General features: G+C 37.5%; 1 protein-coding gene across 3 annotated transcripts in view; it reads right to left on the bottom strand.

Moving 5' to 3' along the window:
• The window catches only part of kcng4a (potassium voltage-gated channel, subfamily G, member 4a), a 33,130-nt gene that overhangs the window by 6,305 nt on the left and 8,391 nt on the right, over positions 1–18,434 (bottom strand). For 2 of the 3 annotated variants that reach the window (XM_043264167.1, XM_043264168.1), the window contains one exon: positions 10,588–11,506. In XM_043264167.1, coding sequence (XP_043120102.1) covers positions 10,588–11,337 — 750 coding nt within the window. In that variant the 5' untranslated portion in view covers positions 11,338–11,506. Of the gene's footprint in view, positions 1–10,587; positions 11,507–13,027; positions 13,598–18,434 lie in introns of those variants that run through there. The other variant, XM_043264166.1, reaches the window with a different exon arrangement.

Genomic DNA, 18,434 nt, shown 5'->3' with positions numbered 1-18,434 from the left:
GTGGATATTAGATAATAAAGTAAATAGGAAGCCAACTAAACCTATTTTTGTAGTACATGTTTCTAATCTTTTTGTGCATCAGCACACATTATTTCAAAGAAAAATATTTGTCTTCATAATCTTTAATCAAAACGCAAAGCTTTCTCTGTGTCTGAAACGACTTCTCTTTCCAGCTTACATCACCTTAACTTCTTATTTTTTTAAAGTCTTTATTTATCTCATCAAGTCTTTCTAACAGCACACGCACATCCAGTTTTAGCTTGATGCTTTAATCTGTGTAATCCTCCAAAATGCACTCCACTCAATTTGTCCTTCTGCATAATAATTTGTCAAACAGCAAGACATTTCTCTCTCTTTCTCTGTCTCTATCCATCCTAGCCCAGAAACCTGAAGTATAAAGCGCAGGGTGGGATGGAACGGCTCGGCTCTGCACTAGCTAAAGTACACAGTGAGACGATCTCAGAATCTTAAACACCTGCCTCTCCATCTCCCGCTTGCTAAGCACTCCGTATTTTTAAACTAGACACACTTGTTCTCTTCTCCTCACCTTATGCTCCTATAATGGAAAGTAATGAAGGTATGGAAAAAGTTGGCAGGCACTATAAAATTTGTTTTATTTTTCCACAATTCTGTGTTTTCTATTAAAAAAATTCTGGATTCTGTTTTGAGGTTAATTCACCCCAAAAAATTTAAATTAGTAAGCGTTTTACTGACCTTTTGAAGCATTCCAGATGTATGAGTTATATTAAAACGGTCTATGGGACTATATCTGTGTTTGCTGTTTACAAAAGATGTAAAATAAAGTATGTGCACCTCTAATAAAACATCCCTCACATGGCTCCGGGGGGTGAATAAAGGCCTCCTATAGCTAATATTCTTTTAAGATCCATATTTTAAACACAATGGAAACATACCTACTATGTCATCTGGCTGAAATCTGCAGTTAACAGAAGTAAGAGAAAAGTGTTTATTACGTTTGAAATAAGGATCTTACAAAAACGCATAGACTCTCTGCAGGAGGCCTTAATTCACCCACAGGAGCCATGTGAGGGATGTTTTATTACATTTATTTATTTAACATGTTTTAGACTGTTTAGGCCTACTGCAATGAGAGAGCTTTTGATAGAGCAATGATAGAACAATTTTTAATTTAACTCTAATTGGATTTGTCTGAAAGAAGAAAGTCACATATACCTAGGATGCTTCAAAGGTGAGTAAAATACTCCTAACTTAACTTTAATCATAAAAATGATCTATAACTAAATACTTTCATAAAACTTACAATTTATTAATACACAATTTTAAAATAATAGTGGCATACAAATTATTTTTGTAATTTCTTTTATTCTCCAGAATTCTGCGTCGGGAAGTTTTTGAGTGCCTTTCTCACTCAGTGTGTCTAAGTTCTCTCTGAACTTGATTGCAATAAGCTACGCTTTTCAAGAAAGGCTGTGAAGGGTTGTCTGCTGAAAGAGATCAGAGATCGACTCACATATATCTGACACAAAAACATATCCGCTTGCAACTACCTGTGACTGCACCCACATGACCTTTGGAGGCACTGGTCACCCACCCACACCTTTCATCTAACTGCATTGCTCTCATTCTGTTCAGTCTTTTCAGTGTCCTCCTTCCCCCGTCCCCAGAGACGGACGCTGCACTCGGCCCATTTGATCTGTCCTTTATGGCAGGTTACTGCAAATCCTGTCAAGCAAGGTTTACTACCATAGTCCTGCACCAGCAGTTTTGTGGTCTCCATCTGCCAGAGCTTCTCTGCATCAGACTACAGAAATCAGAGGTATAGCAACCATTATAACTTTCATCAATGTCTGAGCTCGTTCTCTCACTCATGCTGCAGCTGGCCACATATAAAACACTGACTTTCACACCAAAGTGACATGTTTATTGTTAGCTACCTGTAGGAAATATATTATAACCATTACAGTATTGTAATGTGTGGAAAGTATGTACAATGGGACAGTCTGCTTCCGCTGTTGGCCACGCATTCAAGTATGTTTCTGGCCTAAGTGTAAATGGCACTGTAACATCAACTCCTTCTCTTTCAGAGCAGCATCTCTAGCTTTTAGTCAGGACCCAAGAGACATTGAACAGACATGGATACCCAACAGCCAGACCATAAACATCTCAGTGGAAAAATAACCAAGAGGTCAACGGATAGATTTATTCATGCTGCTAGCTGGCAAAGAGAAAGCAGGAAGGAAATGGGCGCTTGTTGGAAATAAACAATGTTAAAATGGATCTTTCACCCAAAAATGAAGGTTTTGTCAATATTGTCACCTACTGGCCTTTCTACAGTTGAGTGGAACACATAAGATGATATTTTGAGAGATTTCAGTTTGGTGGTTGTCCATACAATGGCAGTTAATGGTCGCCAAAATTACCAATATTCTTCAACATATCTTCATTTGTATTCTCTTTTCATTGAGTTACATTGAGTATATAACTGAGAATTTAGAGTAAAAATGTCAAGGTGAAAAACATTGAAGTGAATTAATCTAATATAAAAACTGAATTAACTGAATATTAAATCGCTCACCTGGCACACATTGTGATTTATTGTAGTTAAAGGGGTCATATGATGTTGCTAAAATATTATTTTGTGTATTTAATGTAATGCAATGTGTTTATGGGGTTTAGGTTTATATTGGTAAATATTGGTTCAAACTATATTTTCCACTTACTGTACATTGCACTTTTAAATCCAGTTAAATATGCATATAATTGAAAGCAATTATTTTTTTGGATAATTATTACTTTCCTTCAGTTTTCCATAACTTCAGTTAGGTTTCATTTAAATTTTTCATTTATTTTGACATTCTTTCTTTCTTTGTCTAAATGCCTTTATTTTCATTAAATCCAGTTCTTAATACAACATATTTTACTGTCTAAACATAAATAAAATATTACATTTAAACTTGTTTAACATTCATTTTAGAAGTAATAATAATAATTGTAAAGATTGAAGCTGCTTATTTAGATGACTGAAGGCCTCCCTTTAGTTTGCTTTGCATACGATTTACAGGAAAGAAACTGTTTTATAGATTAAAAAACATACAAAAAACTATATTTTTCCCAAGACATGCAAGTTGGCATCACTGAGAAAGGTATTTACTGACAATAAAAACACTTAGACAAGGAAAGAAAGAAAAATGTCAAAGAAAAAAAAAAAAAAAAAAAAAAAACTAACAGGAGTTATTGAAAACTTATAAGCACAGTAATAAACTAAAGTACAGTAATTTTTCTGAAAAATAGATCATTGCTTTTGATTATATACATATTTAACTGGATTTAAAAGTTTTATGTAGGACAATAGGTTATATATTGCCATGTATAGTGTTGAGTTGTTATGTAATGTTGTATTTGTGGAATTTAAGAACAGAAACAATGTTTTTGTATTAAAGGTCAAAACAGATCTCATTTAGTTTCTCGTTCTCACGTGAAACATTTCCTGTGCGCACGTAAAAGTCTCCATTTTTTAATTTTTGCAAAGGTTCCTTTAGGTGCTTAGTAAGCGTGTAACACTCTAAAGAGAAAGGAACATTTTAAATGGCCTTATATGACCCTTCAGAGATAAAATTTTCTATGTAAATTGACCAACCACCATCAGATTTATCAGCTCCACATGACGATTATGAACATGCAAATCTTAAACCAATGCTACCACAACATTAGACCCTAAAAACTCTTCATTGTCTCTAAAAAAAATCTAATGCTTTGACCCTAATGAACAAAGGCAAATCCAAGTACTAGTTCTTTCACTAGAGCATTATAGCAGCCAAGTAGCTTAAACACTGCTTTCCAACAACAGAAATCAGTGTATTTCACCACATCCTGCCATTTAAATGTACATCATGAGACAAATACCTGAAAGAGAAACTGACAACTCACCCTTATGGTAACTGTAAATGCATTTTTATACAACACCACAAAACTAACCATACATAGCTTGAAGAGGCTGCATGCATCGGGCTATGATTCAGGCCTTTGAGTAAAGCATAGCAATGGCTGCGTAAGGCTATGAGTCTCCACAGCAGGGGAGAAAAGTTAGAAAGACACAAAGAACAATAGATAAAGCTAAAACAAGAAAGTCCTAGGAGAAAACATGTTACAGTCCTCTACAGCACTGAGACTTCAAGGGTGATTCATCTTCAAACAGGACAGATACCTGAAGCATACAGCAAAAAACACACTTAAAACAGTGATGTCCTGGAGAGATCCAGTCAGTTCAATTAAGCATCTGTGAAATGACTTAAACACCGCAGTTTATAGTTTTTGCTTAACCCGATGAAGTCAACTTGTCGATAGACACAGTAATTGTTGTCAATATCTCTAGAAAGGAAGTCAAATACTAATACTTTTAAAAATTTCAAAACTGTGCTTGTTTTTCTAAAAAAAAGACGTGTTTGTGTTGTATTTCTATGCAAAAGAATGTAGCAAGTGAGAGAGAAAAGCACCCACAAAGTGTGACCTTGCAAATTTAATTCAAGAAAATTATAGGGGAAGATAACAAGCAGGCGGGCATTAAAAATGCATCTTTAACTCTGGGATGAAGCTACTTGTGGAGCGAATCTTCTGATGGATGGAACAATTTACGCCATTTACAATCCCTTGCATCTGCTGAATCAAAAATGAGTATGCAGCACAAGAAGAGAAATAATCAGACTTGCCCGCATACATTAATGGCCTTACAGCAATACACCATGCATCCCATGCATCTTCTCGCTGTCATTTCCTGTGGCTTCCCTTCTATTGCATAAAATTTAAAGCAAGAATCACGTTAAATTATTTAAAAGAAAAGCAAAAAGGAACATTACATTTTCTGAATGGTAGTTTTTTTGTATTATGATGCAATCTGGGCCTCTTGTAGCAACCTCGATTTGAGTGACTTGCCAATCTAACTCCTATGATTAAAACCAGGAACCTTCCGGTTACTCTGAGCTAGTAAAACACTTCATTATATAACAAACGATGACAAGCACTAATGTATACGAGCAGCTAACTGTGTGTTTGTTTATGCATACACCTGTGAGACACTCCAGAGTTTCTTTTTGTGAACCCTGTAACCTTGGAACTGAAAAGATGTTGGTGCTCAGAATGGTAAACAGCAGGCAGTTGTAAGAACAGCTCCCATTCAAAACAATTTCTTTCAAACCTAATTTAAGGAGTTCAAGTGAGTCAATTCGTTTAGGACCTCCAGCTTTAACAAAAGTTATTCTGGTGCAATAACACTTTTGACCTACACTGGCGTTTTGTGACTTGGGAACTCCTGCTGTTGAGTTATATAAAAACCTATTCTGTAAACTGTATGTGAGGCCAATCGCCTCCCAATTTCTCCAGTATCAATACTGGAATGCCGAAATGAAATGTACCATAATGACAGCATGTAGAACTACAAAGACGTCAGTCCAGTTGCAGTAAAAAGGCAGTCTGCATTCTTGTAAAATGGAACTAAACTCAACTCACTGAAAGCGATGGAATTAGTAATCGACCTTCCCAAACCACTTAACCATTATTCCACTACTGAATTTCCTGCCCAATGGCAAAACAAATTAGCTGAGAAGTACATTTGCAGTGGGAACAGTTTGTAATGCAACAGAAAAAATAGATCCTGTAAAATAATATATAGGCAGTGCATATTTAATTATTAAAAAGTACTGTGTTTTTTTCACTAGGTGCACATAAATACACAGCATAATCATTTTATAATTTACATAAATTAACTCTTGAGAACAACCTTGTGAAAGGCTTTTCTCTGTTAATATAGTCAAATAAATTCCCGGTCTGACATGAGGTCAAGCCAAGTCATGGCTTTAAAATAGTTAGGAGAGTTTACATATTTTCTATCAATGACTTTTTGAATCGTTTCCAATTTCTGCCAGTGGTTTAAAATAAACCAGTGGTCCTCAGATAGGGGCCGGGGCCCACTAAGGGGTCTCAGAAAACTTCCATGGAGCTTAAAGATTCCTTTTTTTTAAACTGAAGAATAAGGACTCCTGTAGTCTTAGTAACCTAATTTTCAAAGCAATTAAAGTCATGTCATTTAAAACAGTAAAATGTTTATAAAAAGCCTGTAAAATGACAACTTCAAAAATTATTTGGCCTTTGAATATCACTGTGAACTAATCTTTTTCAGACACTGAAATAAATCATCTATATAATTTGAATATTTGGAAACCAGTGTTAATAACATAGGCCCATAATAGTTAATAAAACAACAATAACAAATCATACAAATCCTACAAGTCACAAATTGGTTGGGTTGAAAAACATAGCATTAATAGAACCTTTTACAAGTGCACCAAAGCGTTTCCATTCTCTCACTTCAGCTTGCTGGTTTTGCTCGCTATCATCCCACTCAAGAGAAAACCTGCGGCACATTGTCCAGATTGCGCAGTGGATTGTTCACCTTCTCCTGCCTTATTGTAAGAACTCAGGCCAAGGAACAGTAGCTGAGATCATTGCTAACCCTGCATCAGCACCTGTTCCAGGAACTCTACTTCTGGCAAATCATGGAGCCAAAATGCAAAACTGCAACACAACACCCAAACCACTCATGTCCTGCACCTGTACAGGCACCATCTGGCCCTCTGTAATACTCTGTCCAACCTAGCATGAACAGGACATGTAAAGCGTTAGCTAGTCTGTCATTGATGGGTGTGTGGAGACTATGATCGCTCAAGAGGAAAATGAAACTAGCTCTGGTTTGAACTGCAGCAGTGGCTAAATGTTAAAAGACCAGCTTCATGTTTCATGAATGTCACAGGCGGAAAAGTGTTGCAGAGCCCTAAAACAGCTTTAAATATTCTCTCACTCTTACACTGTGTGCTTGAGCTCAATCAGGACTGATGATTAATTTACCTGTTCATTTTTTCAGCACTTTCATCTAGCATATGAAGATAATGTGCTCAGCTTTGTGGTTCAGAAGCAAGGCTGTTCAATATCTCTTAATGCATGTAATCAAGTGAATACACCTGCAATATAAAAGATTTTCATTACTGTAAAGGTGAGCACAATACCAGGTCAAGCATGATCTTTTAGAAGGTTTCTATCAAATCAAACTGACTATGTAGTCTTTTCTGTAGCAAACACAAATCTACTGTGTGTGTGATGGATTGGCTAGAGACTCTTAACCAAATTAAAAAGACTGAGTTCATGACATCATACTAAATCACTTATTCTCCTCTACATTTTTCAATTCAGGCCAATTCAAACATGCATTGGGGTATAATTGTTTTGGCAGAACAGACCCATTGCTTTTTCTGAAGTCCAATTCCAGCTATTTGCAGATCAGTCCTGAATCTTACAACTGCAAGTTCATTAGATTTTTTCATTATTTATTTTAACATTGATATTTTTAATGTCAGTGATTCCTTCTCCTTAGTTTTAGTCCATCTAGCTATTTTTGAGTGCAAGAACACATTTTATGTAAATGCACATCAGGTAAACTCAAACCACCGTAATTATTCAAAGTTTTATTAAATAGATAGTTCACCCAAAATGCAAACTATCATTATTTACTTCCCTTCCTGTCATTTCGAACCAGTTTGACTCTCTTTTTTCATTGAAATACTTTTGAGTGAAAGTCAGTGGGGTCAAAAGACCATGTTCCATAGAAGGGAGAAAGCAAAATAATACAGTTTGGTATGACATGAGGGTGAGTGAATTTGCCCCAGTTTTTTTTAATGTACATTTTGAAAATGTGTAGTTTTATCCTTAATATGATCAGTGATTCAGGTTCGCTACTGGGAATAAGTGTGTCACCAGCAATTGAGTGAGAGTTTGCAGGATGCTTGTGGCATACAAACACCTTCAATTCTGAGTCCTTGCTGCTGTAGTTCAAACAAAGCAAAATTTACACCTGCAGCCCCGGGGAGGAGAAAAGGAGAGAGAGCAGAAGACAGCATGGGGGAAGGAAGGGGCAGATAGTGGTAAACAAGAGTAAAGGTGAGAAAAAGCAGAGAAAAGATAAGAGGGCATAGAGAAAATGAGACCAAAAGAAGAAAAGCAAAGGTAGATATTAATATTTAAGAAAGCAGGGCCGGAGTGACTCTACGGTAAGACAAGAGAGGTAAGGTAAAGTAAAAGATCCATAGGAAGCAGTGAAGCAAATCCATAGGACAAACCCCATAGATTTTCAGATTATCTTGACTGGCTGATGCTTTATCCATAGAACCAGTAGAATAAAGATTAGTTTAAAAATGTTATATATAATATATAATTAATTGTTACAAACCTGGAGAAGGTAAATCATAAAAACCATAATATCATCCTAATAGCACTGTGTCCGACTTATCTAGCTTCTTCAAAGATAACGGGTATTAGGGCATATATCCAGATAAAAGTCATCTTATCACCTCGGGAGTATGTATTTGCTGTTATCTAAACAATAAATAAAAAAATGCTGCTTGGGATTATGAGAATACAGCCTGCTCTCAAACACACAAGACCGTTAACCTCTCTGGATCGATTGCCAAGGTAATCAATTTATACAAGTTTAGATTGTGCTCCATAAATGTTTTTTTTTATTTTTTTATCACTTATCTATTCATATAACACTTAAAATACCAAACACATTTGAAATTGTACCAGGGAGTTAAGGAATCATACATAATGCCTGAATGACCTTAATATAAAACTAATTTTGGTTTATTTATTCAGCCTCAATGTGATTCTTAGTGTATGGTGTAGTTCATCTTGTAGGCATCTTCCATTAACGTTTTGGGGTGGAAACATTCAGAAAAGTGTATTTTTCTGAAATTTTCTTCAAAGTAAATGGCACTTGGTTTGATATTTTGTCATCTAATGCAATACCATTTATACATATTTATGGTTTGCTCGAATGTCCAGATACTTTCTAAGGCCTCTGTACTTTCATATAGATTCCTTCATAGCTAAAAGCCTTTTTGCAAGCTACAGGGGTCTGTTTAGGTCATTGATGTCAAGCGTCGTGATAAGCCTGTGGGTTGTTGAATTTATTCACTACTTTTCTCTATCAGCTCATTGTGAGTTTTCTCACAGCGTCTTCCTCACTTGTGTTTGTGTTTCCTGTTTACTAGAGATTTGCTGCCTTGTCTTTCCATATCTGATATTGAGCTCTAATCTAAAATCGTGTTGTATACAATTTATAGAGGCATAAAACTTCACAGAAAAGTTTTATGCTTGTAAACATACAAAACTGTGAAACATCAATCTGAACATCTTCACATTCGACTACACACAAAGAATTGAAAATGCTGCGAGAGATAGAGGAGGTCATCTTGTTATCACTCAATGTACACATGCACACACACTTATCTGTGCACACACACACACATTTATGAGCAGAGATGAATGACTCCATGCTCAGGCTATTCCTTTTCTACCGTGCGGCTGACATTGACAAACGGCCCGGCAGTGTGAATTAAATATGACAGTCCTGCTGCTTCCAGCGGGACTCTGCCTGTTGGATGCTACATGCTGGTGTAACTGCCTAGACACCGCCAGAGTCTTACCTTGACATAAACACAAGCACATCCAATCGTGCACACACAGTATTCTGATACAAACATGAAACTTCAGGCAAATGAAGCTGCAGCCAGTGGTCTAGCACTTCCACTTTGGGCGTTGTGAGGTGTGTGCCTAAGGGCGATTAAAATGCATAGTCATTTAACAGCAAAAAGGTCTAGTCTTCTCAGGCGGACCCCCCTGTGTGCCTGCTGACATTCCAGAGGTCTCTATGGAGCTGGTTCATTATTCTCTGTGTGTGTTTGCTGACATTGTGGAGGCATTGCTGGTCCAGTTCATTACTCTCTGGGTATTTACTGACATTGGGGAGCCCTGCTGAAGTGCATTCATTATTTCTCTGTAGGAATAGCACGCACAGGTCTGCTTGAAGCCCGGAAACACACCTCCAGTGACATGCTCACATTCTACCTGAGGAGAAGCTTTAACAATTAAACATGTGTTGTTTTTTTAAGCTTACATCTAGAAAGAACTCAAAGGTAAAGATGAACAAAAGTAAAAATGTACCAAGACAGAACTGTTACACCTGAATTAACATAAATTACTTGATTTTCAGTGTGCTGAAAAAAGCTGGTCCTAAGCAACCAGCTCCTTCTCAGGACCAGTTTAGAACCAGCACATGACCAGCTTAAACTAGGTCATGACCAGCTGAGAACCAGCTTAAACCAGCTTCAAAACATACCTAACCAACATATGCCATATGGCATGATCTTCTAGGTTTTGATTCTTTGATCTTGATCTTCTAAGTATTGGTTACTTGGATTTTCAATGAGGAGACTAAAATCACACATTTCATGAAAATATCTTAGTTTGTATTTTAAAGTCTTACGGGTTTGGAATGAAGAGATAAGGGTGAGTAAATATGTCAGAATTTTCCTTTTTTTGGTGAACCATCCATTTAAAACTTACTCACACACCCTCATGTCATTCCAAAGCTGTATGATTTTCTTTTTTTGGCAATATAAAAAAAGCCATACTGGTTTGAAATGACACAATGACTTTTAATACTTTGGGTGAACCATTCACTTGATTAAGCTGAAATTATTAGAACGTGTGTGCACTCACCCTACTCTCCTCCTCTCTGAGGTCCGGCATGGTGCTGATGCACAGGCTGATCACTGTCACTGCCACCATCAACACGGACAAACAGGCAAACAACTTTCCCGGCAAACCCGACTGAGGGTTCTCCACCATGTCCCTCAAATGATTCATGATCTTTCGGTAACGTGTCTCCACGGCAGGAGGGCGTAGCTGCATTCTGTGTTGACGCCGTTCCTCCTCGCGCCGCTCAAGCTCGGCAACCTCCTCAATGCGGGTGTACATCTTGCGCTTGCAGCAGCGTTCCATGTAGGCCATCTCTACACCCCAATAGTTGAGCTCCTCATGCAGTGAAAGAGCACACATCTCCCGTAACAACCGTAGCTTTCCTGCTGCCAGGAAGTTAAGGATTACACGGAACGCACTGGGGCTACGGTCAAAGAAAAATTCATGGCGTGTCTCATCGTAATCGTCACAAACACAAGCGATCTCTTCGGGACTGCTGCAGGGTTTGAGACGTCCTAAACGAGTCAGGGGGAACTGCTCCAACGTACTCCAAGGAAAGGTGTAGCGGTTGCCCCCCACATTGATGAGGGCCTGCAGACCGTGGTCCACCGAAAGCAGATCTTCCTGTCGGCGAATGAACTGAGCACGTTGATAATACACTCCCTTGACGGTCTCAGTTTCCGGAATCTCTGTAAAAATGTGGTCCAAGCTGCTGTCGTCACTGACCGAGAGGTTGCTGAAGTCATGATTGGCATTGCTGATGATTGGCATGATGGCATTGAAGAAGAAAGTTCATCAAAATGGTTGCGCGAAGTTCAGGTAGTCTACTGTTAGCCTGATACCTTGGGTTTAGGGCATTGAGGTGTTTAATCGAAGGTAGATCCCAAAGGATCTCATGCACAGTTCAGTGAAGACCCAAACATCCCACATCATTTGAACACTGTTGGAGACAAAAGAACAACAAAAGACAAAGATGTTAAACAGCTGTTTTTATAAAACCACGAAGTATACGATAGCACTATAACTTTGGTAAAATGACATGGAACTTGTATAATATGCACTTATAGTACTTATAGTACTGATTTCATTAAAGAAGGACACTGTGGTTTGGCACATTCTCTGGTGGCTGGGTGTATTAGCAGAGACTTCCAGACATGCCACAACTTCTAATAGAGATTGAATAATTTGCTGTTGTCAAGGTGTTCCATTATGCTAGGGTGGGAGCTAGAGTGATAAACTATTTATTAATAGAAGCATATTCCCGTTGGGAGCGAGGCTTGCTTTACTGTGTGGAAAGTTAATTGAGGGAATTGTGTTGAGCAGCCCAGTGGCAGTGACTCTATCAAAAACATTCTCTCCAGTACAGGCTGATGAGCAGAAAGTGAGGGGAGCAAGATTCTTCATAATCACACATAAGCAGGTGTTAAAATAGGGTGGAAATTAGGAAGGATGTGAACCAAGTAGACAATGCATGATAATTACAAATGTGTCTAAACAATGGTGAAATAATGGGCATACATTTACAACAACAGACAGCATGCAAGAAGTGTCAGGGGCCACTCCTATTGCTTTAAAAAGCTTATTTAAAAATCCACTGCATGTCTGAGCGATTTATCGATTTTAGTACATTAAAAAGATCACTGTACTGTAACTTTAACTCAGAGGGGATTAAAAAAACAAAGCATTTCCATATTGTTTATGGCTGTCTTCTGATGGTTGATTTTTGGTGAGTCTGAAATTCTTTTGAATTATATCTAACTCTCTGAATATCAATTAGTCCTGCAAGCATTTTTATTCAATGCATTTAGAAACTATTTTATATGATTGTTTTTATGCCGCTGTTAAAAAAAAAGTAATTTAAAAGTCTGAAATAAATTTATCTCTGACTTGTTCTATACACATGTATTGAATTCTGAAATCATCTTATTTTGTCAACACAGTCCCGAGGCCAGAATAAAACTGCATAATAACAAAATATTTCATCCTAAAAAGTACCAAAAGAATCGTTCGTGGATCCGCTAAGGAATCGGAATCGTTTAAGAAGAATCAGAATCGACAAAATGAATCATTACATTCCTTATCCCTGTCCCATCACTGTCATGTACTGTATCAAAAATATCCACTTGAATATTTATTAAAATATCTGTCTCCTTTACAGACCATAATATAAAACAATAGATAAAACAAAAATAGGTTCAAATGCTGCTGTATTTAACTAATAGATAGACAAAACATACATACAAAACTGTTCAAATAACATTTGGCTACTCTGTGTACGTATATGAATATTAGGCTGTGTATAGTCAATCCACGAAAGAACAGACATCAAATAAAACTACGCGAAACTGACAGTCTAAAAGTTGATGAACACGCAATAAATAAAACAATACGCACGTTCGTGATAATATAAGTTTGTTAAATGAAATCTACAAGAGCATCAAAGTAGAAACTACCAACTCACCCCTCGACACGACTCCGGTCCTCACTTTCTTTAGCAGAGACATTTTCTCTTCACAAATGCCCCGCGACCGGTTAAACGAACTCGCTTTAGTGTTTCATTAACGGCTCTTGCTGGAATGCCTACGTCAGGAGCGGTAAAACGATCAGAAGACGAATGTTCTCCGCTGACACATCATCACTGTCCCGCGCGCTCAGAGTCACTATCGCTGCATACATCCGCGCGAACGCGTGTGAGTGTAAACGCCGGTCGGTCGCGCGCCCCTCTCGCGTCTTGAGAGAGGCACTGTAAGTTTAAAGCCAAGTCTAAATCATGGTAGAGATGTACGGAATGCATACCCTGGCCACGCACCGTTCGCACTCCGACAATAAACCTTACGAACGGAAGATTATTTTATTACCTGCTCCTGTTTTAAACGAGTTTGAGATGTGCACGTCATTGCGCGTCAACGCGACTGAGGCGTGATGAGTTATTACACTCGCAACGGACGCTTCAGTTTCCACTCGAACCCTTTTTGTGGTCGTTTTCAAGAATTTATTAACTGAATAGGAAGCGCGTGAGACAAAACGGTCTGCAATTCCAACAGGAAATTTGTCTCGTGAGGTTGTTTCAAACGCAATAGTTCCGTTACGACGATACATAAATCTACAGGTAAATGCATCCAGTATCTGTGCTTGCAGCACAAACTGTAGAAGTCATAATGCCATATTTATGCATTGCGCACAGTGCAAACACCTCGGGACAGCCCAATTAGTTTGATTCAGTATTTGCATACATGCTGTTCACCTGGCAGCGCTATTATGGAGTCCAAAGCTTACAAACAGACGCGTACAAAGTGTGCATACTGTACTCATTAGGTTGCACATGCCTAGGGAAATGCTAAAATAACTAAGCAGTTTGCACTGGTCCTAGTGGCATATGAATAGAAAGTGAGACAGCTGGCGTTGTTCACTCAAACTCTCCATCAGTTGATGCCAAGGGTCCACAGACATAAAATCTATGAATGATTGCACAAATATGCACTGCCACCCCCTCCTCACTGTCTTACATTATCTGTATCCCTTCAATTATATACATACCTATTTGCCAACATTATAAAGCTGTACTGAGTGTTTGTGCATTTTATTAATCTGTACACTACAAAAATATTATGGATATTCACAATTTTCACTCAGAAGTTGCTAATAAATTCAATAAATAATTAGCAAGAAATTTTAAGTAACACACTGAATTAAGCATGACATTTTGGATTAGAAAGATAAAGCAGACTTCAATATTTTTATTGTTTAAAATTGTATATATTCAAATAAACGTAGTATATTTAAAGATAAATTGATCTGTTGAATGTTTCTTCCATGTTATTTGCTTCAAACAATGAAGTATAACTCAGAGTTATTTTATAAATGTAGTTAAAAATGAAAGGACTATTAAACTTGAATCACTTGCCTTCTGTATTTTCCCCCCAAAATGTAAAAACATGCATATATAATTGAATATTTTAATTAAATGCGTTATTTTTTGCATAGAATCTTTTCCAATACTTTGATAGGCAGACAGATTAATTTCATCACTATAGAGATCTGACTTTTCATTACAGATTGATTTTATCGATTAGTGGCCCCAGTTCTACTCTGTATGTGGTTTCGGGTCTATTTCTTAAGTTCACAGCCCCAAAGACCCATCATTCCTAGTGGACTACCCTTGTTAAAGGTCAGGGGACAATGTTCCTGGATGTCCCAGATGACACCCTTCTGTGGTGTTGTGCCTTAATACACGCAAACATGTGCCCTCATCAATGATACAGTGGTTGAAGCAATGGACCTACAACATTTCAGAGAGAAAGAGACTGTTTGAGATCAAGACAGAGGCAAAAAAGGACAGAAATAAGTTGGAAGATTAAACTGTAATCCCCAGGGACGGCGAGATGGGGCCAGACTGATGAGAGAATCCTGCTGGGAGATGGGACGGGGAACAGCTTTAGCAGCTGATGGGCAATGGTGTGTCCCACTGACATCCGTTTGATCCAGTGAATCTTCAGATCAACCTAATTGCTCCTCAAGCAGATGTGTGAATAGCTAGATTACTGCAGATCGGTGGCCTGCCAAGAAAAAGAGAGAGCGGGGTGAAGAATGAGCTATAAATCCCAATAACAGGTGTTTGATTAATTCCCTTCCCAACCAATCATTCCAGTCAATATATCCAAAGACTTGATTTTCGATGTGCGTAAAATACTGTGACTAGGTATGATGGAGCAGGAAATGCTGGTTTAGACATAACCAGGCTCTGTTTTGTCTTTCGGATGGCAATCCTAATCCAGGATGATTTACATAACATTCAAATTTGTAATCAAATCCCGAAGGCAGCCAAGGGAAGCAGGTTAAATGAGATTTCTCCTGGGGAATGGCAGATGTCAGTCATCTGGAATTTGGGGCAGTAGTAGCGCTGGAGATTTCTGAAGAGAGAGATACGCAGTCTGAAGCCTTCCATGGTGTTCTGTATTAAACATTAATGCTGGAGGATGGGATGAGTGGACCTATCCCTTTATGCAGACATCAAACCTCCCTTTGAGCTTAAATTGGAATTTGAGAACAGCCAGGAACGTAGAACTCCCTCAGTCGCACCACCTCTCTGTGTGTCTAGTGCATGCGTGTGTGCTTGTGAGAGAGCAAACCGCAGACCGGATATCCCCATACAGGAGGGTCCAAAAATAGCGTGGTCTTCATCATCTGCGCAGGGTGAAGCACATTTGAGCCTTTCCTGTACCAAAAGTGCCCCATCAGCAATTCGAACAAACCTCACGTTCTATAGACTGAATCCATCTGACTATCAATTAGCTCTCGCATACAACTCGAGGAATGTGCACACCTCGTTGACAACGTCAAATGATATATTTGAGAAGGACATATGACATTGCCATAACTGCAGCCAGCAGTGAAACTAACAGGGGACCGTCCGTCTCACACCGAGGGACTTTCTGTTGTCTCTGCCGTGCGTGCAGTGTTTTATTTCCACATTAATTGAGTCTATTTACATCAGCAGCCCTTACCCCGCTGCTCAGGTTACCTGTAATGACACACCTGAATAAGAACTTGAGAGCTCAACCCGATCATCTCACTTCCCTGATCTCTGATCAGTTTACAGACACCGCGGCTCCATTTGCCGGTCCATCATGAATCAAATCAGAACACTGGAAAAAAAAACTTTTCTTTCTGTCTGTCTATTTCTTTCTTTCTATAAAATGAAATATTTCAATGTCTCGTCTTCTGTTAAAGTCAACACAAAAGTTATTTTCCAAACCATTTAACATTTGTAATGGGACAGATTTACGAAGGAAATATCACAAGGAACAAATATGGAGTGGGATTTGATTTTATCCATTAGAAATGTAATGAAAATTCAAGACAAAATCCACTTTTTTAAAGTAAACAGGCCCTAATTTCTTTTTCAAATCAAATGTAATTTTCTAGTAGCAGTGACCTTTATTAATTAAAATTCCTACAAAAGCACAATGGTTAAATATTTGGATATTGGTTGAAATGAACCAAAAGACCATACGAAATGAAAAAAAGTGCCTTTAGTTTTGCAAAAAAAACGCACTTAGTACAAATATTTCAGTGCAATTTCCAGCTGAAATGAACATAATTATGATTTCAAGGGCAGATTAACAGTTAATGAACTGTTCCGTGCACAATATTATCTATAATTGCGTATAATTGCGTCACATAATTGGATCCATATGTATAGCTTTTCTGCTACCTGGTCTCATGGCATAAACATACCTTGGTGCACTTTTTAGCGAGACAAGAAATAAATATTGTTGCAACACCTTATCACTGCAGTTTTCAAAACAATTGAACATTATAGGCAGTAAAACTTTTCATTCCTTTTCACACAAATTTACAGAGTTTCGATTAATAAAGTGTCATTTTCACACAAAAAACCTTGTTCATCTGTTTTGAATAAAAAAAAAATTGAATACCAACTTTTCGCTTATGAATTATACATTGTGAGCCACGGAAAATGAAGAAAAATAGAATGTAAATATTAATTTCATGTTGACTTTGAAAACAGGAGGAAACCAATCGTAGCCTCCTTATGTTTCCCAAATAACCTGACCTGTTGACATGCTAGCAAAGAAGGAAGAATAGACCAAGACAGAATGTCATGGAGACAACAGCTTCCAGCAAAATACACAGTACATGAAGTTTCATATTTTTGTGTTGCAGCACACTTACCCAGAGGCTATATTGGTGCCTGTGGATTTAGGGACCAACCAATCTTAGGACAGATAAGTCAGCTATATCCGGCCTCTCTACAGCACCACAGACAGCCATCCAAATTGAATTTGCATTACTGCAAAGAATCATTAACTCATCACAATGTATCCCAGCTTTAAAATGAAGTTCCTTCTACACACCAGGCAGCCTCTGACACTCATCATAACAAAACCCCCAATAGACTGAATCAGTCTGCCTCTCTCCTCCACACCTCTCCATATGCCTAAGGGCAAGTAAAAGAGGGGAAAAATAAGTTTTCAATAATTAAAACCCGGCAGGAATGATCTATTTTAATTTCAGGGGAGAACTTACTCCGATAAGAAACACATGCTGGGCTGTTACATTGCCTGGTCCAATTAATCATTGCACTGCAACAGAATTCAATATTCTTGTCAGGAAGTATTTGCTAGCTAGCTGAGTTAATAGAGCTCTTTCTCATTTCTTTGCAGATATACTGCATACGATGGGAGCATCGACAGTATGTTAGCACACCACAGCATCAAACATGAGGAGCAAAGCTGCTTCTGCAAGAGTAAGTATAAGCTGATTTATGTTTTAACTTTAACCAGTGTACAAAAACAACTTCATGATATTTAAAGCGTTTCTTCGTCTGAAAGTTATTATCATTGTTAACTCACTGTCATGCCATTCTAAGTATGATTTGAACCAGAATGATTGATGCAAGCAATGACAATAAAAAGGTCCTCATGACATGGAAAAGATAATAATAAAATTACAGTAATAAAAATAACCTGATAAATTATTTTTTTAATATTTTCAGTGAATAACAGCTTAAATGTCTGTTTTAAGTATACTGTCATTATTATTTTAAAAATATAAATTGTTTTTATTAACTGAAATAAAATTAAATTAATAAAATAATAATAATAATAAAATAATAATAAAGTAAAATAAAACTTAAATAAAATGTTATCTTGGCATCTGACAGAAAAGAAAATGAGATAAATAAAATGTAGAAACTCTAATACAAATGGCAAAACACAAATACTAAAAAAACTAAAAATAAATAATATTGTAAAAACAATATAATGTATAAATACAAACTTAAAAAAAATAAATAACATTGCAAACAATTCTGAATTTAGAAACTTTCAGCACTCTGAGGATGCGAT

This window comes from Puntigrus tetrazona, chromosome 18 (genome assembly GCF_018831695.1).
Source record: "Puntigrus tetrazona isolate hp1 chromosome 18, ASM1883169v1, whole genome shotgun sequence".
In the NCBI taxonomy this organism is placed as follows: Eukaryota; Metazoa; Chordata; class Actinopteri; order Cypriniformes; family Cyprinidae; genus Puntigrus; species Puntigrus tetrazona.
This window is presented reverse-complemented; position numbering and strand designations above follow the sequence as displayed.